Raw genomic sequence first — 24,886 nt, 5'->3', positions numbered from 1 at the left:
GTTGAATTCGACAAACATGCCCAGGACCCGAATAACGTCGACCCTGAGTATCACCCCCACCCCCTCCCCGCCACAAGTGCGAAGTCTGATGCTGCTTTCGGAGACTGGCTTCCAATCTTTGGGTCTGCCTCCCTTCTCTTTTCTGTAAAGCAGAAGCTCCGACTTTGCGGGGGAGCATCGAAGTCCGGTGGGGCGGAGATACTCCTCGATCACGTCGATCGCCTCCTGCATGGATTCTTCGACTCTGCCCTCGCAGCCGCTGGAGCACCATAAGGTGATGTCGTCGGCGTATATGCTGTGCTTGACCAACTGTTTCAAAGCGAGCGCGAACGTTGTGGTCTGTCCTCCAACTTTAGCGGCCCGCTGATACTTTTTACGTAACATGTAGTCGTACACACAATAACAAGTTCTCATAGTTAAACAAAACATGTTTTCGCGTAATAATAAAGCTAAAACAGCTTTTCACGTGCTGCTTTAGTAGAAAGTGAATCATTGTGACAGACGGAACGGTACTTGCCAAGCGCGTCTTCATGGTGTCCTGTCTCTACGAGAACGATGCCAATCCGAATCCACAATATACCGGCATTTCCATGCATACCACAGCGCAGCAGCGCCAGATTTCCCTCTAGGTAATGTGGTGAGAAACTCTCTCTCTCTCTCTCTCTCTCTCTCTCTCTCTCTCTCTATATATATATATATATATATATATATATATATATATATATATATATATATATATATATATATATATATATATATATATATATATATATATATAATGTTACGCATGAAGAAAACGAAGACCGGTGAACGTGCTTGTGGTCCCGAGTAGAGGAAAGAAGAAGAGAACGACGCTGAGTTGATTAACCAGCTGGCCGCTCTTGCGCTCACGTTCGCGACCTAAAGTAAACGGTCCCCTTCATCCGTAAGGGTTAAAAACGGTGTACGTGATGGGCTCCTGTATAAGAACTTTTCCAGCACTGGCGCACGTTTCCTCCTAGTGGTACCGGAGAGCCTTCGCACAGCGATTCTGAGTGCTATGCACGATGACCCTACGTCTGGCCATTTAGGTTCGGCGAGGACGCTCTACCGGATTCAGGAGCGCTTTTATTGGCCTGGAATGCGACAGCCTGTTGAGACGTATGTTGCCAGCTGCTTGTAGTGTCAGCGCCACAAACGGCCATCTACTGCTCCAGCTGGTCTCCTGCAGCCGATCCCGCCTCCAAGCACGCCTTTCCAACAAGTGGGCATTGACTTCGCAGGTCCATTTCCAAAATCAGCCAAGGGAAATCGTTGCATAGTTATTTGCGTCGACTACCTCACGCGCTACTGCGAGACGGCGGCCGTGCCCTCCGCAACTGCCACTGACGTTTCAACATTCCTGCTGCAATATGTGATCCTGCGACATAGTCCGCCTCGCGTGATCATCAGCGACCGTGGACGACAATTCACAGCGGACGTCGTAGACGAGCTGCTTCGTTTGTGTGGATCCCACTTGCGTCACCCGACACCATACTATCCACAAACGAATGGGCTTACGGAGCGCACCAACCGAACAATTGTAAACATGCTATGTATGTTTCATCCGACCACAAGAACTGGGATGACGTACTGCCTTTTATCACGTACGCGTTCAACACCGCCAAGCACGAGACTACCGGCTATAGCCCTTTCTTCCTGCTGTACGCACGGCCACCCCGGTACACAATCGACACTGTTTTCCCTTTCTGTAGTCATGAAAATCCCACTGTCGCCGAGACTCTCTGCCTTGCCGAAGAAGCTCGTCGTATTGCTCGTTTGCGCACTTTGGCATCGCAGGACAGATCAAAGGAACGCTACGACATTCGCCACTGTCCGGTAACCTATCGCCCTGGTGATTTAGTCTGGCTGTGGACTCCAGTACGGAAACGCGGCATTATGCCAAAAGCTTCTGGCCACCTACGATGGACCGTTTGTTATTCTTAACAGACTCCCGGAAGTCACGTATAACATAGCTCGCCTCACGGCGAGTGGTAGAAGAGCTGCCAAGACACAAGTGGTCCATGTCGCCCACTTGAAATTGTTCACGTCAAGGCAAATGGATTAACTCGCCCGGCGGGCTTCGTCTGTGACGAGGGGAATGTTACGCATGAAGAAAACGAAGACCGGTGAACGTGCTTGTGGTCCCGAGTAGAGGAAAGAAAAGAACGACGTTGAGGTGATTATAACCAGCTGGCCGCTCTTGCGCTCACCTTCGCGACCTAAAGTAAACGGTCCCCTTCATCCGTAAGGGTTAAAAACGGTCTTCTTCGCACGTAACAATATATATATATATATATATATATATATATATATATATATATATATATATATATATATATATATATATATATATATATATATATATATATATATATATATATCAGGCAGCGTCTACTTTTGGCATCGTGTTGCAATTTCTAACTTTCAGACCGTACAATTTTCGCTTGGTCACTACCTGAAGGTAGTGACTTCCACATGAAAGAAAAATTTAATATTTACCAGGCTTTCTCCCAAATAGTTTGTAGAAACAGCACCTTCACTTGCACGTACAGTTCTAATAGCGATCGGGGCCGATCCGGATCGGATTTCTTAATCGCAATCAACAATAGTCGCTGCCATTCAGTCCAACGATCTGGATCGAGTCATTATCGTCTACTGATCGTCAGCAAATCGCAGAACTACATGATGTATTGGCTACAAATTCAGATTTTAGAAATATGGTTAAATTTGGACAATATTTCAACTGTACAGCTTATTATTGGTGGTAAAAAGATTTTTAAACGTTTTTTATTGAGCTGCCTGCCCTTGTTTTTAGCGTGTTCGCAATACTGTGCTAGAGGGTGCAGACGACAGCCTGTGATTGCGATAGATCAAGGCTTGACCAAGCGTCGCGATTCGCGGATGGCGATCGCAAATGACCGGGTAGCAACACCCGATCCGGATCAAGCTCGATCCGTATCGGCCCCGATCGCGATCAGAAGTGTACGTGTGACATCAAAGAATTTCAGGCACTGTACACGCGGCCCTTTCCATCGCAATTAAGCCCGTCGAATTCCTCAAAATCATGCCATTGGCTCCCTTTCGCAGCTTGCGCAAGGGAGCCAGCCAATCTCGACCGCATAGTTCGGTGCCCGATCGGGCTTTATATTACTAATGCGCAACACCCTTGCTTAAAGATTGCTAAAATAAAATTACTAAATCAAATACGTGCGCCTGCCAACGACTGGTAAGGTGCTTCTAGTTAACCATGCTGTGGAAAAAGAATAAAACTATTCATAAAGAGTTGACAACGGTGTCCAGATACATTCATTTTTTAAAAAGCAAATTCGAAAGCGAAACTGAAAGTCACCGCATGGGGGACACTCGTTCTCTCGTTCTATGGTTGACAGCAACCGAACTACCTACGTAGCGCACGTCGTGCGGGACGCCGTGGTGTAGAGCAGAATGATGTCAAAAAAAGAGGGAAAATAAGTGGGTGTTGTAATTTGTTCTGTTTCCTTAGTGGAGAGCGCTTTCTTGGGAAGATCTTGGTATGTGAAGTCGAAAATTTGCACATCGTGGTGAGTAATGTTGTTGCGCCACGTGATTTAAAGGGAGTCGACAGAATAGTTGGGCAGCTGTTACCACTTGCTGGCGTGATAGGCTGCATGTTTTATGACCTATTCGTGCAGTGAAGATGTGGCACCGTCTTGTCAACGTCATATCCATTGATATAGCTTTTAGCTTGTACTTCTAATAGTGAGCACATGTAGTATTGCTATGCATTTTCGCTAATCCGCATGCGCTCTGCATATACACAGGTTTTCCACACAAAACAAGCAGATTGAATACTGTCTCTTCTTCTGTGATAATGAAACAGCTAATGTATTGTTAATTGTGAGTCAGACTTGGAGTGAAGGAATGCGAGTAACTGTCATGATGAATATGTGAGGAAAATTTATGCCAAAACAAATGAACCATACCCTCTTCATTTCCCACAGATTACCTGCTCAAGCTGAAAGGCGGAATAGGAAGGCCGTGGTGTTGACTGTAGCGAGATGAAAAGTTATCTGCGAGGAAAGTTGTGTATGCCATAACGCCGCAAAAGTAAAGTAAGTAGTGACCAAGCTATTTTGAAAACAGGCAGACAGGTGCGCAAGGTCTATCACGACTGCTGTCTGTACTATAATACCATCTAAATTTCAGTGTGTAAAAAATTGCGAAAATGTATGTAGTTTTTCATATACACACACAATTCGTGTAACAAATGCCACTATAAGCTTGACATTTCGAGTTAGAGTTAAATTTTGAATAAGCAAATTCGTGTTGATCACTTATGGCCTTTCATGAGATTATGCGTGGGTAGTGGATGAGCATACAGATCTTTTACTGCAAATTGTATAGCGGTAGTTTTGCTCAGCTGGGATAATGAAATTTAGCTGAATTACCTCCATTTGATATGCTCGGCATTTGGTGACCTGTATTTGCTTTTATCACAGTATTGTAGGTTGTTGAAGCTGCACATTGCATGCAGTATACTTTCTGTACAGCTCATTGTATACATACTGCCGGTTTTGATATCCCAACACTTCATTGTGCCTAGTTTTGTGTTGCGGCCTCTCACATGCATGCGAAGTTTGTGTGCTTTCTTGAGAAAGCGTAGCGTTGCAATTTTTAGTTTGTGAATGATCCATGCTGGGGTTATGAAGTATTGATAGTTTGAGCCACATCGCAGTATGCAGTGAAGTGACGTTTTATGTCTCATATTATTATGATAAAGGCATCCACTGTGCTGTGTAAGCAACATGGGAGAGACATACGTTCTGTGGAATCCTGCATGGTGGGGAAGGTGTCATGAAAGGGAAAACTGTCATCCATCCAAATGTAGCATGAAGCTACAAAGGAAACCCATATGGGTTTGTCATAAAATTTTGCATTTGAGGAAACATTCATCTTTGTATTTTCCCTTTCATGGGAAAGACGGCTTAAAATGTTTAGCTGTGGGTGGTTTCATTAATAGCATTAAATGTACAGCATGTTATTGGCTATGCTTTAAACATTCTTCAATAGGTATGTGCAGCGCATTTAGTTAAGGGAGCCAATTTTAGTTAAGGGAGCCAAATTTTAATTAAGGGAGCCAATTTTAGTTAAGGGAGCCAATTTTATGCAATCCTTATTGCAATTTTAAGGTGGTGTTCCCAGTTGTCATGGCTAGGGGTGTGCGAATAGTGATTTTTTAGACTGAATTGACTACGAATCGAATAGTGCCAGCAGTGAATCGAGTACCAAAAGGATTTAAAGTAATGGCCAGCCTTTATCACAATTAATATAAAACAATGTTTGCATTCTACCATTCTTAAAGTTAGCAAGTTTCTGTCATTACATGGTATGTTATGAGGCGTTGTTTATTAAAAGCACGAATGGCGCATTAGTAGCAAACAAGCAGTTCTTTCACATGCACAGGAATCTTCAGAGAGTGTGAATGATCGCTGTATAGCCTGTATATTATGTCTACCTAAGCAATGTAGCCTATGCCACTACACATGTTCTTATGTTATATGTATACTATGCCCGTTGGTGTGAACATTTATCATACTTTCTTGCTCCAATTTTATGCTTAATTGGGAGCATTTGACGTTTTGAATATTTGCTAAATACTTGCATTTACTAGTGTGGACTATTCGATTCAAAGACCAAATCGAATGGGACACTATTTGATTCATTATTCGAAAGTTTCAAATATTCACACACCCTTAGTCATGTCATCATTCTGTGAAAGTATATGCCTGTACATTAGTCTATTGTTGTTTTCCTTTGGCTTTAGATTTTTACATATGGTGCAGTGCAGGTGGGGGCAAAGTTTTGTGGGATCTGTGAGCATGTGCGAAATGGCATTCTTGTACCCCTGAAGAAGCAAGTGCCTTGTATTGTGTATTGGCTGATGCATGAACCATGAAAGGGAGCGCATGTGCAATGCCACGTCTGGACACTTGGCGCTTGCTTCATCAGACAGTGCAAGAATGCAGTTTGGCAAGTGCTTGCAGATCCTGCATAGCTTTGTCTCCACCTGTACATAATGATTATAATTAGGGGTGTGCGAATATTGAAATTTTCAAATACGAATCGAATACGAATAAGGCAAAAAACTGTCTTCGAATATCGAATCGAATATAGAATATGTACGTAGTATTAAAGAGTTGAAAAATGTGGTAACAATAGCTTTATAACCCTTGTTAAAAGTAATATTGCATTTTACAAGGCTGCTGCAGGTTAAAAAGAGACTCATTATAGATAATGCGCTCAGGTAATGACAGGTAATGCTCTCAGTCAAGTAATGCACTTTTTAGTGATTATCATGAAGGAAAATTAACTGCTCAACATGTTCAGAAAGTAAACGCTCTGTATGCACTGTCACAACATTTCAAATGGTAGAAAAGGCTTTCACTTGGAACTGAGGTGGCAGTGATGGCGAAGTACTTCTGGGCGAGTGTACTTAAAAGCGGGTACGTGAAATGGCCAATGGACTGCCACCATTCACAAGGATCCTTGCCCCCTTTCGACAAGATGCTTTACCGTATAGTCTGTAACTTCCTTCTCAGAGGCAGATGCCAAATGTGCGTTTTCCTTGTTCATCACTAGACCGTCAAAACTTTTCCATATAGTGGATACCACCAGCGGACACGAACTCGATGCTGGCATGGCAGTGTCCTCACTGGGTTCTACGCCAGCTGTGTGGAGCTCCCTTGTTACAATGTCTTTCAGCCAGATCATCTAACCAGACACCTGATGAACTGTGTCCTTAAAGCGTGGATCAAGAAACATGGCCAGGTTGGCCACTTCGTCAAATTCGCACTCAGCAAAACGAGTCTTGATACATTTTGCGAGATTGTTAGCAAACGCTGAGTGGCCTTTGCAATCTTCGAGGCAATGCAGCATTCCAAAATAATTGGAATTTGACATGAGAATGAGGGGTACTTTTCAGCACTTAAGGTCACAGTTGTGTCAAATAAGGTCTTCAATGCCTCCAAAAACTCCACTGCATCTCTTCACTTTGCAGAGTTGAATGTATCTACGCTCGTGTCCGAAAGGGTAAGCTCAAGTCTGATGGACTCTTAGAGTTCAAGGAGCCTTGCATGAGGTACTGACTGTTCCATCTGTGTCAACAACCTGCGCAACATAGAGCTTCTCTTTGTTCAGCTACGTCTGCAGATTGTTCAGTCTTTTCTGTGCACTAGGGCTATGCTTGTAGTGCCCTACAATCGCTTTCACCTTCTTGCAGAGTCTATTGATTGCCGGAGTACACAACATTTTATTGCTGATTACTAGGTGCAGAGTGTGCGCAAAGCAGGCTCGCTGGAGCCAAGGCAGTCTCCTGGCAGGCGCTCGGATATCGCAGCATCTCGGATATTGCGGCCGCTGTTCGTCACGATGTACTTCACGCAGTCGATTGGTATCTCCCAGTCGGTGCATAGCTGCTCCAATGACGTAGCTATGTTCACAGCCGTGCGACTCTCCGGCATATGTCGCATGTTCAAAGTGAACTTTTTCATGTCGAACTTCACCGCAGGAAAATGACGCGTGGGGCTTGCAAAACCCTCATTGGCAAGCGACGTCCATATAACGCTCGCAATAGCGAGAGTACTTGTTCCGTGTTCAAGTGCTTTTCGCAGCTTATGTCGTACCTTTACTCTTGTGTCGTTGTGCATGCGCGGGACGAGCACACGCGACAATTTTGTTCGAGATGGCTGACTGTATCACGACTGTACAGCTGCTTTGACCAGTGCTTTGAGCTTATCTGGCAGAAATGGTGAAGAAATGAATGGCTGCCACATTCTGGTGAAGTGCATTTTCTTTCTTCTTATATAGACAATGACTGCTGCCTCTGCTGAAGTATATCATCCAGTGTCTGTTGATTCTTCAACGGAGTGTTTGCGGCGGCCTCTTTTTTTGTACCCTTCCATCAACAAAGGGTGCTATTTCATGTGATTTTGAATAGTAGTGGTTGCTCCCTTTGGCATTTTAAGAGCATGTTCTCACGACTTGCACCGAGCTGTCGACGGCGAGAGCTTTGTGTAGTGCCGCCAAAGGAGGCTTCTTCCGGCTTTCTTTTCTTGCTTGCTCGGTGGCTCGTCATCTGCAGTTGATGCCATTCTTGGAGAACACGCCTGATCGAGGGCTGTATCAGCACTGAGATAGTTGCGAATAGCGCAGTGGCGAAGTTAGTGTATTTTGCATTTGTCTCACGGAGAAGCAGCGCAGCAGGTAGCAAAGAGCCGACGATTACATGAGAAAAGCGGGAATACAAGGCGGGAGTCGTCGATGGCGATGCAACATTCTCCTTGGACATATATTTTTTCTTTTTAATTTCCAAACATCTAAAGATTGTCAGGTAACACGTTTGGGATACATATTTTGTCGCATATCGTTACAGAGCCCTAAATGACATCATATATGGTTATGAAAGAGCCATAGTATAAAGCTTGGTAAAAAGAAACTGAAACTGATCGTGTCTCACGGGCGTCATGCAGATAGACTGAAACGGAGCATACAGATAATGAGCCGGTCATGCGAAGTTCTCAGCGAATAAACATGTTCTGAGGAGAATGCGAAGCAAGCATATAATTCGTTACTTGCTCAATTATTTCATCTGTCAGAATATTCGCCGTTTCTACCGTTATTCGGCCCTCTTCGAATATTCGGGAATTTCTCGAATCCAATACGCTTCGAATAAGGAAAATATTCTATTCGTATTCGAAATTTCGAATATTCGCACACCCCTAGTTATAATGCTTTGAGTAGTTAACTCTGCAAGCTGGGTGAAAACGTTACTGGCTTGGGATCCTTTCTTCTGGATGCCAGTGAGTTGTCTGCAGTGTTCAGGCTGCTCATACTAATTTGCAAAAAGGTGTAGTTTATTACTTAAAGCCTTTTGTTCGCTTTCTTTGTGTGTTTTGACTGTTCTGTGTCTGTTTGCACCTTTAACCTCAGGAGAGCAGTAAGAATGCCGCCAAAGTTTAGAAGGTATCTTTCTGAGGAAGATGTCACAGAGGCTGCTGAACCTGAAAAGGCAAGCTCACTTTCTTTGCATTTGGTGCCATTGTACTTAACCCCTGCAGGCACTGTGTGCACAATTCCGCATGCCAAGGTAGTGCATCAGAAGCAAAAGCACTGTCAAAATAATGATATTTAATATGTGTCATATACATCTTGAAAGACTTCTAATGGGATATGTGCCACAAGTTTCAGAATACATGTGAAGTGTTTTAGTAAAATGAGTTGGAAGGTACATGGCTCAATCCTTGCTTTCAGTGTCAGTATGCCATCATGTTGCAGGTTCACATCTTTCATTGTTTTTCACACTGCTTTACGTCAGACGTAGTCTTCAAACAGCTAGATTGGTGCTTTCCAAGTATGCTGGGCTTGATATAGTTGATGTTCGCATATCTGAAGTTCCTGCAGAGAGTTCTTGCATGGAGCCCATATTCTGTAAAATTGAAAACACTTACAGAAGAATTGAAAATTCTTAATCAGTTCTGCAGCTTTGTGCTTTTCATGATTCTGCAGATGCAAGAAATGTGATGAAACTAAATTTTCAATGGACGGAATTACTGACACTTAAAGGGGAGGAGTAGGGAATATGTGCTTTTCATTTGTAGTTGCATTATATAAATAGATGTCATTCATGTGCCTTCTTGTGCAGGAAAAGCTTTTGCAAGATGAAGATGAAGATTTTTTCCTTAAGTATGTACACCCTATTTGATCTTCATAATATTGAATTACTGCATGATTAAAGCCTTGTCTGATGGACAATGCATTTATACTGAAAGCCCTAATCATACTATATTTGAAAATCTTTGTACTGAAAAGGGAGTATGCAGAATTTTGCAGAAATTGACTTGAACCTGCAGCTGCTAACAACATGTCTGTGCATGTGTTAGTATATTCACATTTGTGCCTTAGGGGTCTGAGCACATTCCTTCAGGAAAAATAGTTTTACTAAATACTCTCCCTGCCATAGGAGAGAGCACCGATTTTGAAAATGCTTTGATGCAATTTTTACTGTAAGAACTAGTAGCCATAACACATTAGTGGCATATCAAAATGTACCTTAGTGGTTGTTCTTCCAAGGTAAAAGTATAAGAAGTAATTAGTCTGGTGTTTCTCCAGCATCTTTCAAATTAGCATACTCAAGAAAACTTAAAAGGAGAATGCTTACAGCTGCATTTAAATGTACTGCAGTTGAATGGGCTCTCGAACTCAAATTAAGTTGCTGCTTATGTTTTGTTGTCGGGGTAGAGTGGTTGTTTATGCTGTCAGTGTTTGTTGTAGCACCAATATCAAAGTATTTATTGTTTCAATCTCTCCAATAACTCAAAGCACTTGGGCTGACTGCAATCAACGCACAGAGCGACGGCTTCAGCACCACTGTAAAGGAAGCAATGCCATCTGTGGTGCCTCTCACTATTGGGTAAACCCAGACTGTGTCAGCAATGTTTCTAATCAGCTTCTATGTAGGGACATATGTTACACTTTTTCTTTTAAGCTTTTCAAATTCTTTCATGCCTGTGAGAAAAATGCTTGGCTATATAGAAGTGATGCCCTAAAGGGGGAAGTGGGACTAGAAGTGGGAAGTGTCTACTTCCCACTTCTAGTCGCTTTTCTGCAAGGTTAATCGATGAACCTCTCTGATAATGTGACCTGCATGTATAGACATAATTTTTTTTTTATTATGAGGAGTTGGAAAGCTCGCTGAAATGGGTAACCACAAAGCCTAGCCTTTTTGGGAGTCATCATTGGACAAATAAATAGTGCATTGGGCATGTGCAATAGTTGAAATAAGCAGGTTTGAGATTACAGAGAGCAAAAGGAAATCAGCTCTGAGAAACAATCTACTCAATGATTCTTTTGCAGTTTTATGTTTTCAGAGTGCTGATGCTGGTTCTTTTTAAGTGTTTGGATGCAGAGGCAACCATAGTGGTGTCAATTTTCTCTTATGTATGTGCGATTGGTACTTGGTACTGTTGCAAATGGTGGTGTCAATGGGTGAATGAAGAGAGTAAGGGATGGTGCAGAAAGTTTAGTTGTGAGCAGCCTTTTGTTTGTTTGTGTTGTGAAAATTCTTGATTGAATAACTGCCAATCTCATGTGCTAATTTCCGAAGTGTTTTAAAAATATGCCCTCAGGTTACATTATCAATTGATTTGAATCATAATTGGCACTGTGGGAACAGCATTGGAAGGCTCTTTTGAGAAATTTAATGTATATGAGATTTGTGCCATGTGGCATAGATCCGTCTTATGTACAACAAGCATCTAAGAAAAGGTTCCTATTTACTACTAGAAACTTCTAAAAATTGCTTTTTAATTAAAAAATAGATTGTCTTCATATGACAACCTACATGTCCACATTGCATCCAACATTTTTAATATTCCCTCCCCATGTTTGGCCATTGGAAGCAGACAAGTGTGGTGCATTGATTATGCAGTGGCGATTGTGTTGGCAAATTATTATCCTGATGTATGTTGCAAAGACAGCTAGAAATTCAAACCAAAGTCTATGCACTGTTCTTCTTGGAGAAACTACTCTCCGTGCCAGTGGAGTCATCATCACAGCTATGACCTTCATGTTACATACAAATAACCAGCAGCAGTGTGAACAACTTGAGAACTCCTTCGAAATGCAGTGTGGGCAGAAGGGCTGCTGAAAATGTGCTGTGCAGAAAAGAAGGAAAGAAGGCGGGGATTGGGATGTAAATGTCACGTGAGTCCTCTGCTGTGATACGGGAGAAAGCAGGGGCATGCCACTTGTGGCATCACCCTCTCAGCTTGCGAGTGCAGAGGCGCTATCTTGTGCACGTTCGAAAAGCCGACGTTTGGTTTCGCCTCACGTGATTGGCCTAGATTGCCTTAGGCCACGATACTGGCGCGGCCAGGACAATCGTGTGAGACGAAACGGAGCGTCGGCTTTTCGGACGCATACGAGATAGCGGCCCTGGTCTAGGTAATGGAGGAGAGATTCAGCTGTGGGGACGGTAGGTCACCTTCTTGCACCATCACCTCACAGCATTTCAGTTCTCTCTGCTGTTACGAAACCCTTAAAAAATTCTTGCTGCAGAAGGCTCCTTAGATGGCGCTTTACAGCTCCCGATGTATAACCAAAATTTCTTACGGGGCCTGGCGAGGTGCCCTTAAAGGGACACTAAAGTGAAACAGTAAATCAGCTTAGACTAATGAAGCATTGTTTGAGAACCCTGCAGGCATTCATTTAAAAAAAATAGTTTGATTATTAAATGAGAAAATGAAGGTCCAAGTATCAGTATATGAATTTCGCACCGAAACCCCAGCGCCGGTACGTCAGCGTGATGTCAGGGATTCCAAAGTATGTTTTCGCATTTGGTTCGCGTTGGCTGAATAAAGGTTCCCGAAACTTGCCATGTTTAATATTTGGTTCCTTTAGAACACAATGTAGTCAATCTGTACTGCTATATATAATTAATAGGCCCTAGAAGCTGCCATCAAAATCCAAGACGTCACAGCCCCCAGGTGCGGGAACTTAAGAAGGCGCCGCCACCTGTATTTCGTTCTTGCACTTTTTCTGGCTTACCAAACGTCTTATCGTTCTAAGAGGGGTGTTTTTGGTGTTGTAGAACGGTGATTTACTGATGCAGAAGAAATCATTTTTCACTTTAGTGTCCCTTTAAGGCACTGATGTGCAGCACGAGTTTTTGCAGCCCGTTGCTATCACTTGATGCCATATGAAGTGCTCATGGCACATTTTACATATGCAGGAAGGAGTTAAAATGAGTGGAATGTAAGACAGTCTAAATTTTCGTTCTTTACAAGCTTTTTTCTCAGTTGCATGCACCCAGTTTTCATTGTTCAAAAATGATCAGCTAGGTTTTTGATCTATCTATCTGTCTGTAACGTGCTGTCTGGGAAGTGCCTGTGAAGACTACAAGGCTGTTTTCTACAGTCTATATCTCAAACTATAAGGAATGCGATATTATTTTCTTGCCCTTCTCCAATTCTAAGTGAGTGTCCCATGTTTGGCTGCAAATTGCTGAATTTATGCTAAATAAATAAACATGCATCAGGTACAGAATACTGCGATGGTCATCTTTGGTAAATGTGGTAGCGCTATGTACTGTGGAGCAGCCACGAATTCTAAATGATCAAGTAGGCTGTATGAGGGATGCAGCCGCAATGGTGTACGTGAAACATCTTGTGCATGCGGTGGGGGTATAGGGGCACTAAAGTGCAGAAATGACGTAACCAAATACACAAGTCACATTTATGCATGCATTACAAAGCTTACAGGCTTAACTTATGATACACTTCGCAGGGGTCCTACGCTTTAATTTTTCAATCGAGCTCGCCCCTATTCATAGTGAGGCTGCCGTGGTCGAAGGTGGTGGGTGCGAAATGGCATCCCTCTATCTTGCTGCCCAAGTCTGTTTGCTCTATTTCTGGATCCAATCTGTGAAATAAGGGGGCGCCATAGCCAAGGGTCTCTCAAATTTCTGTGACCATTTGCCCACTTTTAAGTCTTATAACATCTGATGAGCACAGGTTTTTGAGTCTCATGAATTGTACCTACTATGGCAGAGGTGAGTGCTCTCAAACACGACCACTCCCTCTCGGATTGACAAAGGTACTGCTGAGAAATGCCTCTCTGAACGCCAAGTGAGAGGCTAAATTTAACGCCGATTGCATCTTGCACGAAATGGTAGCTACGCCATCTCTGCATGTGACCCATGCATCATTGAGTAATGGTTTCTTTGCATTACACAACGATGCCAAAGTAAGGTGCATGGGTAGTGCAGTTGCAAAGATGTAAGCAATAATAGTATTACATGTTTTCGTTACATGCAGTTTTAGCATGTGATAGATGGCAATTGGGGGTGGACTATGGAGGAACCTTTCTTCTTGTGTGCTGATGGAGCCCGTAGCTTTCACTACACAGCATGGAGTTGGTGAGAGTAGGCGGTGAGGAGGAGAAAGCGATAGTGTGGAGGTTAGCAAAGGCATGTGAGATACCATGGTGGCTACGTAGTTGCTCATAAAATGCCTGTAATCTTGCTATTACAGCATCATTTTGAAGAATTCTCACAGCTGTATGTTAGCATCTACTGGCGCACAGCTACAACCACATAACAAATTTTAGAGCTCGGAGTAGTTTAGGGGCCCTATAATTCTTTCAGTGTTAGGTTCTTTAGGTGATGCACCCCCAGTGTTGTTTTTTTTTTCTCGGATATTATAAAATGAACACGACGGTTTATTTTGGGTTGTGAAGAATTGAAAAAAATGACACAGATAATGGCAAATGCTCTCTTCGTGTGGTCCTCACATTACAAAGAATAAAAAAAAATGGCGGGACAGAAATGCAGAAACGTACCAGTAGTTAGTGACACTGGAAGGGTTAATAAAGGATCACAGGGTATACTTCAGAGGTGGTGGGCTACTCTATAATCTTAAGCATAGTAAATCGTAGAGGAAGTGTGTTTATGATTATAAGGGGATGACGCTGATCAATGAACCTCTGTGTTGGAGTGAGCCTCTGGGACAGGTGCTGGTTGAGCTTTATCTCGGAAAAGAGATAGGCCTGCTTCTGCGAAACTGTATGCATACAGTTTCGCAAAAGATTGTTAAAAGCTGCAGATGTGTTTCAAGTCCTTAATTGCACAGTTATAAATTTAAGACAACATTTAATTGCTTTTTGTGTATATTACTGTCCAGTGGGTGCCAAAATTCTCAGACGTACGTTTGTTTTCAGGGGACCAACGTCAAGTGGGAAAACTCTTACCATCCAGGATAAAAAACTACGAAGGTAAGTTTGGGGTGTTTGGTGAGGCAGGCTTTGTTTTGAGGACATCTTCATCTAGCAAATATCACTGACACTGCATACAGTGCAGGAGCATGGTTTAATGGGTTAAGAAAGCACAAATCTTGCAACAAGGCTTCAATGTGTGTGGCACCCACTTTCAGATGTTAACTGGCATACTGAATTGAGTTTTGAAGACTTTTCAGTAAGGAAGTGTCCATGTTTTGAATGAGTTATTTTGATGGTAGCGCATCAGGCATTCAAGTTCTGGCTGTATGTACCTTGTCAAATACCTTATCTGTGAAAACGGTAACTATCTCAAAGTTATGTCCTTCCTGCTTAGGTAAGTAGTGTGACTAGTAGTTTGGAAATCTGTACCTACATCCAGCCTTTTCTAACCCCTGCATGGGATGCCGATCTTGCAAACCTACTGATCTAAATGCTTTCATTTTTTGCAGTTGAGTTGCATTGTGTGAAACAGCGGCATTCTGTAATTATGTTAATGCAGCAGTAGTTAAAAGTTTGCAACTATGTTTGCTGTGTTTATCTTGCCGATCTGATCTCTTTTTTTTTTCATCTGGCCCTTGTGCCAATAAACTCAAATCATCATCATCGTCACCACAGTTTTTTTTTATTACGCCTTCATTGTCAGGCTACCTCCTCATCCTCAGCTTCACCCTGGCCATATTATGAAGAAAAACCAAACTGTTACCACTGCCACTGGGGATCGAACTCGTGCCCCTGCAGCAGCAATGTGCAGTTCAGAGTCGGATGCACCAATCACTGCTGTATAACACAGTGATGGAGCTAGGCAACTTGTGTGGAGTTTTATGGGCCATTTAGCTTCTGAGAGGGGCGCATTGGTGCATGTATTACAGAAGCTACTGCTGGCAATAATGTAGCATACAAAGATGTGTACATTGCGGAGGAATTCTTCTGGGTGTGGCAGTGCCTGCTATGAGAGCCTGTTACTATAAATGACCTCAGAGCCAGGGTAATTGCTAAAGTGTGCTGTTTTTTTTTAAGGACATTTTAAGAGCATTTTTGTATTTTAAGAGCATTTTTGGAATGTCGAGGGGTTTCTTTGTCAATTTTGTTGGTCTTGCCAGTTTTGGTGAGCTACACATGCGTAAATTTTTTGTGTAAGCTACTGTGCTGCATTATGTGTGGGATTTGTTGCCTGGAAACATTTGTTGATCTCCCCGGTCTATTCTCCATTGCACTCGAACATTGTTATGGTTTGTTGGTGGGCTAGGTGGTTCTGGATCGTGGTAAACATTTTAACACCTCAAACGGATGAAGGACAGAACGAGAGGGTGGCACACGTGCGTTCTGCCCATGTGTCATTTTCTCATCTTGCCCTTCGTACGTTTGTGCTATTAAACATTCACCATGCACCTGAGCATATGCTTCACCAGGAACATGCATTTTTTGCATGTGGCACCATTAAACTCAACTTCCATCACTGACTGTTTGGCAGGTGCGCATGCCTGTTGTGAAAAAGCTAGATGATTTTTAATCGAATGCCAGTGTTATATTGATGCTGTCTGGTGGTTAAATAAAGTTGGATCTTTGGTGAACGTTTCTTGGATGCTGTAATTTCTTAGACCTCTTTTTATGGGTTCGCTATATGCTGTTAGGTGTGCAGCAACTTTTTAATCTGATAGCTTTCTTTGGCTCTTCCCCCCACATTGCGGTTTGTATGTTTCTGTCTGGCTGTTTAGGTGACCTTGAGGGTGACGGACATGTGCCTATATATAATACAACATGATAATAAATTACATTTTCGATGGTTGGTTTCAAACCTGGTTCCCCCAACATAGAAACCCGATGCTCTAACCATTAGGCGACGGGCACATGCCTAAAAATGTGGAATAAAACACCTTTACGAATTTACCTTCATGCAAGTCAGCTCTTTGAGATGCCTGGTGTGTTAGGCACATAGCATAGCAAGAATTTACTTGTAAAAATTAAGCGTGCGCATCTTCTAGCTGATGATAAATATAGAAGTTACAGTATGCATTCGTTGCTGAAATTCGCTGTGCATCTCTCATCATGCTGCGGCACGTTTCTGCAGGGTCAATTACATTATGTCTTGTGATTCAAATCATTTTAATGCTGAATAAAAGTTCCACTCTCTCTGCATGGTTCATCATGGTGGCTGAAGAATGCATTAGTCACTGAAATCTGCAGCTCATCTCTAGTCCTAACGTGCCATTCTGACTTGCTAGCTCGTTAAAGCTTCGCATACACCTATTCGCACAGTGCATGGAACCTTAGTTTTTTTATTGTGTTGTATACAAATTAAATTTTACTACTGTGAGTATTGGAGAAGGCATCATTAAACTCTTGCATTTCTGTTTACAGTGATTGTAGACGTGTGTTTGATGACGTGAAACACAAGAATGGATGCGATATGTTGCAGATCATGCGCATGTGTCCAACAAGGAGGAAGCACTCAAATAAAATTTATTGTATAGGTTATGGGTCCCGTTTTTTGTTTCCGACTGTTAGTATGGCCAAGAAAGTCTGTACCAGCTGCAGCAACTCAATGGCTGTAGCATTTTGCAGCTGACCACAAGATTGCCAGTTTGATTCCTGGTCACAGCAACTGCATTTCAAAAAAGGGGTTAGAATTCAAACAACACTTGTATACCAAGCATTTGATTCATCTTAACAAACACAAGATGGTATATATTAATCTGGAACTCTCCACTATGGCATCTCTTGTAGTCCATATGTTGCTTCAGGATCCTAAACCTTATCAATCAATCAATCAATCAATCAATCAATCAATCAATCAATCAATCAATCAATCAATCAATCAATATTTCAAGTGGCCTTTATGTAAATTAATGCAGAAGGTTTTTATTGCCAGATTGAACTGGTCATTTTGAAACGTTTTAGCGTTATTACAAAAGTTGTTTTACATGTTACATCATACTGACATTACTATTTATGCCCTTCCAAGGTACTCTGAAATGGCCTGTTGTTACCATAATTGGAGAAAAAAATCAAAGCCCCTTTCTTAAAGAAAGATGGTTGAACACGAAGCTTTCCCCCAATCCAAACTGAATCAGAGTCCTAAGCCAACAACCACGTAACGAACCCAAGAAATACTGAGCGACCCGATGCTGTGCATATGTGATTTGATTGCTTGTTAAGATTGTATTTTTGGACGTTGAAGTTGAATGAATACACATTTCATGAAGTTGCATAGCCTTTATTTTAGATCATGTAGCCATTGATTACATGCACACTCACACTTTCACGGAAGACTCTGTACTTGCACAGTATTGCCTTATGATCGCTGTGGTAGACTGTCAAAGGCTCTGCTATCATAACGTGATGCAGCCTGTTTGCAAATGTGAGATCGATGCCGGAATGGTGTTGCTTGGTGTGTCTATGTAGCGTCTTCAGTTTCAACGAGTAGTGATCTAGCATGAAACTCTTGATCCATTTGCCGTGCTCTTTCGCCACATCGATATTAAAGTCACAGCACATGAGGATCGGCGTACTATGTGGCTTTAAGGTCTTCATGATTTCTGCCAGGAATGTTTCCGCATCACAACGAGACGTGTTCGCTCTGATGTACATGCTGATGATCACAAGACCAGTAGGCATGTCGACTGCACAAGTGTCTCCCACATGCCTTCTGCATGCCATTGCCAATACAAGGGTTCGGCCTTATGGGCACGATCGCACCCGCACTTACGTTCACGTACGGCAGCCTCTTCTGTCGTGCGCTGCACCCACGGCCTACCCATGGTGACGGCCAGGAATGCATTGCATGACGCGCGTAATGCAATGCAGATATATACAGTTCGTCTGGGTAGTGTGGTGTTCAACCGTCTTTCTTTAAGAAAGGGGCTTTGATTTTTTTTCCAGATCCTAGGGCGAGCGCGTGTTCATGCACACTTGCTGTCTTCAATAAGCCGGGAAGCTCAGTCAATCATGACAGGGCAGTGTTGGTGTCACCTGCCGTGGTTGCTTGGTGGCTATGGTGTTGGGCTGCTGAGCACGAGGTCGTGGGATCGAATCCCGACCACGGCGGACGCATTTCGATGGGGGCGAAATGCGAAAACACCCGTGTACTTAGGTTTAGGTGCACGTTAAAGAACCACAGGTGGTCGAAATTTCCGGAGTCCTCCACTATGGCGTGCCTTATAATCAGCAAGTGGTTCTGGCACATAAAAAACAAAGAAAGAAAGAAAGAGGCTGGTGTCTTGCTTAGCAGATGCAAGGTGTGCTTCAAGTGAACTTTGTGTGCATGCTCTACCCTTGCTGAGCTTGTCGCTTCACACTGTTATCAGACATTGACCGGCTGGCCAGTCGACGCTGGCACAGTAGTGCGAATGTAAACTGTACTGTTCTACGCAGATGTGTAAGTTGACTTTCCTGCAGTGTGTTTTTGGCGTTCACGGATAAATCGGTGAGACATAGACTTTAAAAAAATTTTTGCCACTGTTACGTAGGTTCAGGAGACAGCAGTGTTCACTTTTACTTTCGGTTTTTGTAGTGAGCTTATTCACTCAGCAATGTGGCTGATGGCAGCTTATAACTGTAGCTCAGTATTAGACAGTTTTAGTTTAGCGTACGTAACTATAGCGTACGCTATATGCTAGTATATAGCGTACGCTAAGCAGCGCACGTTTTCTACAATTTTAGTTGGCCGGCGATATCTTCGGATCTCAGAGGCCATATGCCGTCGTTGCGGCTATTTCGCGCCTGTAGCGATAGGGGGCGCTGACATCTCGAACGTTTCTTGCGTTAGGCTTCGACTCGTTCGAAACGAGAAGCGATCTCGAAAACACCACGAGGTTATCCATAATACTGTGTCGTCGAAGCGGCCCGAGACTAAGCGAAAGCCGTTTACACAGTCATTTGCTACGAACGAAGTGCATTTTACAAAAGCAACGCCAAATTCAATTCGAAGCGGGCAGCCGGGACCGCCGCCATGTTTCCCGCAAACTCCGCAAACCCCGAAAAAACGCTAACGCTAACTCGTTTGCGTTGCGTACGCCCGCTATACCCGCTATTTCGTTTAGCGTTCCGCGCATGCGCAGTGACGACCCGCTATTTTTTAGCGTACGCAATGGAATAGCGTACGCTATACTAAAACTGTCTATTAATGTAACTCAGCGAACTTAAGCTGCAAAACAGAGTAAGAGGCATTGTCAGCATGGATATGTCACTAGACTCTCGGTGGAAATCTTGGACATGCCTCTGAATATTTGGTTCTTTCCTTTGCAGGGTGCAATTTCAAGTAGATGAAGTCTCCGGCATCATGAAGGACAATATTGAAAAAATTATGGAACGAGGGGAAAGGTTGGAAGACCTTGAAGAAAAATCAGGTATGATGAGAACGTTTTGCATGAAACTTCTCCATCTTGTTTGTACCAATGCAACACTTGCCACAGTTGCCTAGTAGCTGTGGTGTTTCACTGCTGTGGATAAAGTTTGACCTTGTTTTCCAGCCATGACAGCTGCATTCTGATGGGGTAGGAAAGAAATGTATTTGCTATGGTCACAGCAGTGGTTGCTGCAAGCTGTGGACTCAATTTGATTCAGTGTGAGGCATGCAATGCTGCAAATGTTACAGAAACTGTCAGTTATGAAATGCGATTCTACTCTGGTCTATCCACTGGTGTCAAACCCTCTGGCTATATTGCAGTCGACTATAATATTGCAGTTGACAATAATTTGCCAGCTGGTCCCCTGGTCACAAAATAATCAGGAGGTGCGCATGTTATTTAAAAGCACATCTATTCAGGTGAAAGCGTTTCTTGTGCTGCTGCTGCTGCTGCTGCTGTGCTGTAAAGGAATTTGTGAGGCCTGTGCCACCGTGACCCCTTGTAGCTGTCATGAGATGAGAATTGCGGTTTTCATGCAGATATGGTTAAAGGGAAATTTGGGAACGGTAGGGTATGGTGAAACTTTATTCTGGTTCTTCGGAATGTGCGTCAACACGTAGCGGGCCGCTCCCACGTCGGTACAGAAAGGCCGCGTCTCTCTGCGGTGGGTAACAGATTTCTTTAGAAAAGGGCATGTTGATGTAGCGAGCATTTGTTTCAGGTTTTCTTGGTCCATTTGATAATTTGGTTCATTGAGATATTTCCTTCTGGTTGCATATAATCCCATTTAACAAGGTTTTACTGTAATGTGCTATTCTCCTTGATAGTGGAGTGCTTTATAATAAACATAATGCCTCCAAATTAGAACACACCTCCACTTGACCTTACCTGTCTAGCATGCTAAATGGAAACTGCCGAAGCATTTATTGCCTGCTATGGGAGTGGAGAGCATTCACCTGCCAGTATTCCAAGCACCGAGGCATGGCAGCTGACATTGATGATTGAATTCGACTGTGAGGGAATACGCGGGGCGCTCTCAAGGCGGGCCTACGCATTTGCTCATGAAACAGGTGTCGTCCACCTTGTTTAGAGGAGCTCTAGGTGACATCCTCAAGATCAGCTGCTAACTCCCACGATGTCCCTCCTCTCTCCTTTGCTCCCATACCCACCTCTTCCCACTTAGGCCATAGAGCCAGCTTTATGTTAATAAATGCTGTATTTATTCATTTATTGAAATGTATGTTTGTCCAATATTTGTTGCTGCCACTGTTAAGAAAACTTGGTTTATAGGTTATTAAATGTATTTCAGATTCTCTTGCCACAAATGCTGATCAGTTTTGGTCTACGGCAAAGAAAATGCAGAGTCGTATGTGGTGGCGCAACATGAGGGTGAGTGGCTGTGCATGCTTGATTAGAAGTTCCATGAAACTGGCGCTTAAAATGGGCAAACTTGGTGTACTACAGCTTTTCATGCTGCTCAGTGTACACAGAAGGAAAAAGAAACAAGGCTAGAGATGTGAAAACCAATACTGGATATTCTTTGAACATTGGCCCTAATAAAGAAGGTTTGACTTGTTGAGGTGTTGACATGAAAGTTAAGTCATGCCTTGTTTAATTCTAGCATTAACGTATTTAAGGGTTTTAATTAAAAACTGCTTATACTTTTGTTCGACTTTTTGAGGTGTTGACATGAAACTTAAGCCATGCCTTGTTTAATTCTAGCATTTACGCATTTAATGGTTTTAATTAAAAACTGCTTATACTTTTCTTTGTGCATTCTCAAAATGACCAACCCTCATAGCCAGCTTGAATGAAGAAAGTGGGTTGAACTTTTCACTTATTTCCAGGTGAAGGTACTACTGGTTCTAGTCATCCTGGCAATTTTACTAATCATATTTGGTGAGTTGTAGATTTTGTGAAATAAAATTCTTATGTGTATTAATGTGCATAAAAGTTAAGGGCACTTATAATTTTGAATAGTCTTAGGTTATTGTATATTGCTGAGTATAAGTCAGCATTATTATTATGATTGTCCTGAATTAGGACAGTCAGCCTATATGTGGAAAAGTCTGTTTACACGTGGCACGCATGGTGGCACACATGTTGAACCAGCTTCATGTCACAGATTTACATTATGTTCTGTGGACATGATTTTGGACCACACCAACACCTTTTGTGCCGATATATTTAAACCAGCTCTTGTGAATTTACCTTGTGCATGTTGCACACAGCTGCTGATGTCAAGCTAGCTTGCGCAACCATTCATGTGCATATTGTGTGTTTTGTGCATTTGTATTTCTTTGTGTCATCTTCTAACTTTTGCTATTCTCTGTATTCCCAGGAGAAAAAGGAATAAGGGTGATGTCTAGATGTACCACAACATTAAAATTGTCGAGGTTGAATGCTTATTTTCCTGGTAAAAAAAATTTTGCAAGCATGTTCTCAATATTTTCAACAAGAAAATGAAGTTTACTTCGGTCTGAGTGAGCTTTTCAAACTTGAAAAATATATTACAATCTTTAAAAGCATTGTAAGACTGAAATAATTTTTGTTTTGGTGCTGTTCTTTAGTTGGTAATGTAAAGAAAGAATTGTGGAATTATGGAACAGTTAAAACAGCGATGCTGCAAATGTTAAATTTCAAAGGTGTATTTGATACATTTAGGGAGTCCCACTTGTAATCTAATACTGTTTAAGCATGATGTTTCTTGTAAAATTAGCAGTGAGCTGTAGGTAGCAAACAAAATCTTGGGTACTGTTTCAGTTAGAAATAGAGTGTTGAACTGAGAACTATCCGTAAACAGGAGTTCTGGCTGGGACTGAACCTAAACCCAGGTATTCTTGAAACCTGCCTGAACTCAAACTGCACAAAAGGAGAGAAAAAAAGAATTGTTCAAAACAAAATGACTGACAGGGTGATAGTGCCAGTGCTCTGGGAGTCCTAGTCAGCATCTCGGGCTGGCATGTCGCACCTGTTTGATGCAACTGATGTGGCGGCAATGCAATGCAACACACACCACAGAGCTATATTCTCAGTTGATAAACATCAAGTGTGATGTTTCGCTGAGGCAATGGCCATTCTATGTTCAGTTGAACCCACTTACAACATTATTCAAGTGCCACGAAAAGTCCATTGTTATAACCGATAATTTTTATAATCAGGTTGCATGAAAAAATCAAAATAGGGGGATGGCAGAGCTGATAAGAGAAAACTAGATAGGCAGGGAGGCCAGTGCCCCTCCCCACCACCTTCCTCCACCCGGCTGGTGGATTGTGTTCACTTGTTTAACTGCTACCTGGGCACTCCGATCGCGTGTAACAAGCTGCGGCTGTCGGTGTTAAGGAATGACACTACTATAACAACTGCAAAAAGGTGTCATGGCTGGCAAGCGATATGTGAGCACCGCCAAGGCACTTTGGTGGCCCCAAAAGAGGCCTTTTAAATATTGCGAGAAGGCTGCCGCGGCAGCCTGTCAGCTTGAGAAATGCAGAAGAAACGCTGAGGAGAGATCGCCACAAGCATCTCACCACGTACTTCTTACTGGCTTGCACAAGAAAAGCCTATGTCTGTCAGCCGTGCATGCTTTGCGCGGAGCTTGCCGACATCCTCCTCCAAGGCATTCAAGCTCTCCACGTAGTGCAGCAGAAGGTTCCTCACAAAAAAGAAGCTCTGGAGGGACAAAATCATGCAGGGTCTCCTGTGAGGACAACGTTGAGGCAGCCTGCCCTACCGCGTCATCGCTACTGTCGTCACCATCGCTATCTCATGCAAGCACGTCCGCTACAATCATCTCATTGGTTAGAAGCATTTAGCTTCCAAATCTATAGCCTTGTGCTTTCTTTTCACCGGCAACAGCGTGCATTGCCGATGATTAGCGGGCGGATCAGCCATCTTTTGTTTCAACGGCGAGTCAAGCAAAGTTGAGAAACCACGTGGCCAGGAACGACTTCGACACAACCAACAAAAACGACTGCGAGCGATTAAGCTGTTCGCATAACTGCACTGAATGAGGAGCCAGCGAGCAACATGCGAGCAATCTGCTTGTGACGCAGTTGGCGCGGTCCATTTGTGTTTCGAAGGATGAGGCGGCAAAGAGCTATGGGCGCAGCCCATTTGTGTTCGGAGGGGTGGAAGGGCGACGGGAGAGAGCCGCGTGGAGATGGCTGGAAAATGAGCGCACCGCGGCTGTTGGAGCAGTGGCCCATCGTGCAGCGGCCCATCGTGCAGCGGCTCGAATTTCTCATTTTCGTTTTTTCTTTTCAAGGATTTCGCATTTTGCTACCTTTCTGGTTGGACATCCAGCAGCCAGACTTCATAACCGATAATGTGGCATCGGGGCATTGTAGTAAGCTGGTTATTTCACCATGGAAAACATAAAAAAGTTGATGGTGCAGCAACTTCTCATTGTTATAACCAATATATTGTTAAAACCGGTATCGTTATAAGTGGGTTCAACTGTTATGTACTAAAGAATAGCATGACCTGAAAATAATGCTAATGGGAGAGGTGCTGTTTTTTGTTGCATCTGCTTGCTCTGGCTTATCCAGTGTAATGCAGTAAAAGTGATGTCCCTGAAAGTGGTTTGTTGAGAATGCAGTCTCTGTTCAGTGGCGCTGCAGTTTCTGTAGATGCTAAGTGAGCAGATTTGCATATCTTTCTTTTGTGTGTCACTTGATCCTTCTTTGTTGAAAGCAGTCACGTAATTGTAAAAT

General features: G+C 43.0%; 1 protein-coding gene across 4 annotated transcripts in view; it reads left to right on the top strand.

Annotated features, from left to right (window-relative positions):
* The first annotated feature begins 3,384 nt into the window (after positions 1–3,384).
* Positions 3,385–24,886, top strand: part of LOC142586123 (vesicle-associated membrane protein 4-like) — a 32,670-nt gene continuing 11,168 nt past the window's right edge. Inside the window, exons 1-8 of one of the 4 annotated variants that reach the window (XM_075697379.1) lie at positions 3,388–3,581; positions 4,002–4,112; positions 8,989–9,067; positions 9,701–9,741; positions 14,773–14,826; positions 20,074–20,174; positions 21,484–21,563; positions 22,022–22,073. In XM_075697379.1, coding sequence (XP_075553494.1) covers positions 9,002–9,067; positions 9,701–9,741; positions 14,773–14,826; positions 20,074–20,174; positions 21,484–21,563; positions 22,022–22,073 — 394 coding nt within the window. In that variant the 5' untranslated portion in view covers positions 3,388–3,581; positions 4,002–4,112; positions 8,989–9,001. Of the gene's footprint in view, positions 3,582–3,626; positions 3,760–4,001; positions 4,113–8,988; positions 9,068–9,700; positions 9,742–14,772; positions 14,827–17,187; positions 17,411–20,073; positions 20,175–21,483; positions 21,564–22,021; positions 22,074–24,886 lie in introns of those variants that run through there. The other 3 variants (XM_075697385.1, XM_075697390.1, XM_075697394.1) reach the window with 3 other exon arrangements.

This window comes from Dermacentor variabilis, chromosome 1 (assembly GCF_050947875.1).
Source record: "Dermacentor variabilis isolate Ectoservices chromosome 1, ASM5094787v1, whole genome shotgun sequence".
NCBI lineage: Eukaryota > Metazoa > Arthropoda > Arachnida > Ixodida > Ixodidae > Dermacentor > Dermacentor variabilis.
The sequence above is the reverse complement of the archived record's forward strand: the minus strand, read 5'-3'. Positions and strand labels throughout refer to the sequence as shown.